Source organism: Corvus brachyrhynchos, unplaced genomic scaffold (genome assembly GCF_000691975.1).
Source record: "Corvus brachyrhynchos isolate BGI_N302 unplaced genomic scaffold, ASM69197v1 scaffold30, whole genome shotgun sequence".
NCBI classification, from domain to species: Eukaryota; Metazoa; Chordata; class Aves; order Passeriformes; family Corvidae; genus Corvus; species Corvus brachyrhynchos.
Genome location: NW_008235742.1, coordinates 1015279 through 1015762, shown reverse-complemented (window position 1 = coordinate 1015762; position 484 = coordinate 1015279). Strand labels below are relative to the sequence as shown.

The 484-nt window shown below is 58.3% G+C and overlaps 1 protein-coding gene across 1 annotated transcript in view; it reads left to right on the top strand.

The window, feature by feature from the left end:
• JUP (junction plakoglobin) overlaps positions 1 to 484 on the top strand; it is an 8266-nt gene that overhangs the window by 2684 nt on the left and 5098 nt on the right. The window contains exon 5 of the mRNA XM_017746551.1: positions 248 to 392. Within this exon, the coding sequence (XP_017602040.1) occupies positions 248 to 392 (145 nt within the window). The remainder of the gene's footprint in view (positions 1 to 247; positions 393 to 484) is intronic.

The following is a 484-nucleotide window of genomic DNA, read 5'->3' as shown; positions in this document are numbered from 1 at the left end:
GCTCCTGCCTGGCTTGTGTCCTGGCATGAGCTGGGGAATCCAGAGAGGGAGTCCCAGCAGCCCAGGGCTGCCACACCCCAACCCTCCATTCTCAGTGCCCCATCCCTGGAAGCGTTAAAGGTCAGGTTGGACGGGGCTTGGAGGAACCTCATCTAGTGGAATGTGTTGCTGTCTGTGGTGGAGGGTGGAACTTGGTGGTCTTTAAGGTCCCTTCCAACCCAAACTGTTCTGGGATTCTGTCTTGCAGCTGATTATTTTGGCCAACGGAGGACCCCAGGCCCTGGTGCAGATCATGCGCAGCTACAACTATGAGAAGCTGCTCTGGACCACGAGCCGCGTGCTCAAGGTGCTGTCGGTGTGTCCCAGCAACAAACCTGCCATCGTTGAGGCTGGTAAGAGAGGCTGGGGCAGAGCTGCAGGAGGATGGATGGTGGTGTCAGGGTGATGCGGCTGAGGATGTATCCTGCCGTGTGTCTGGGGGATG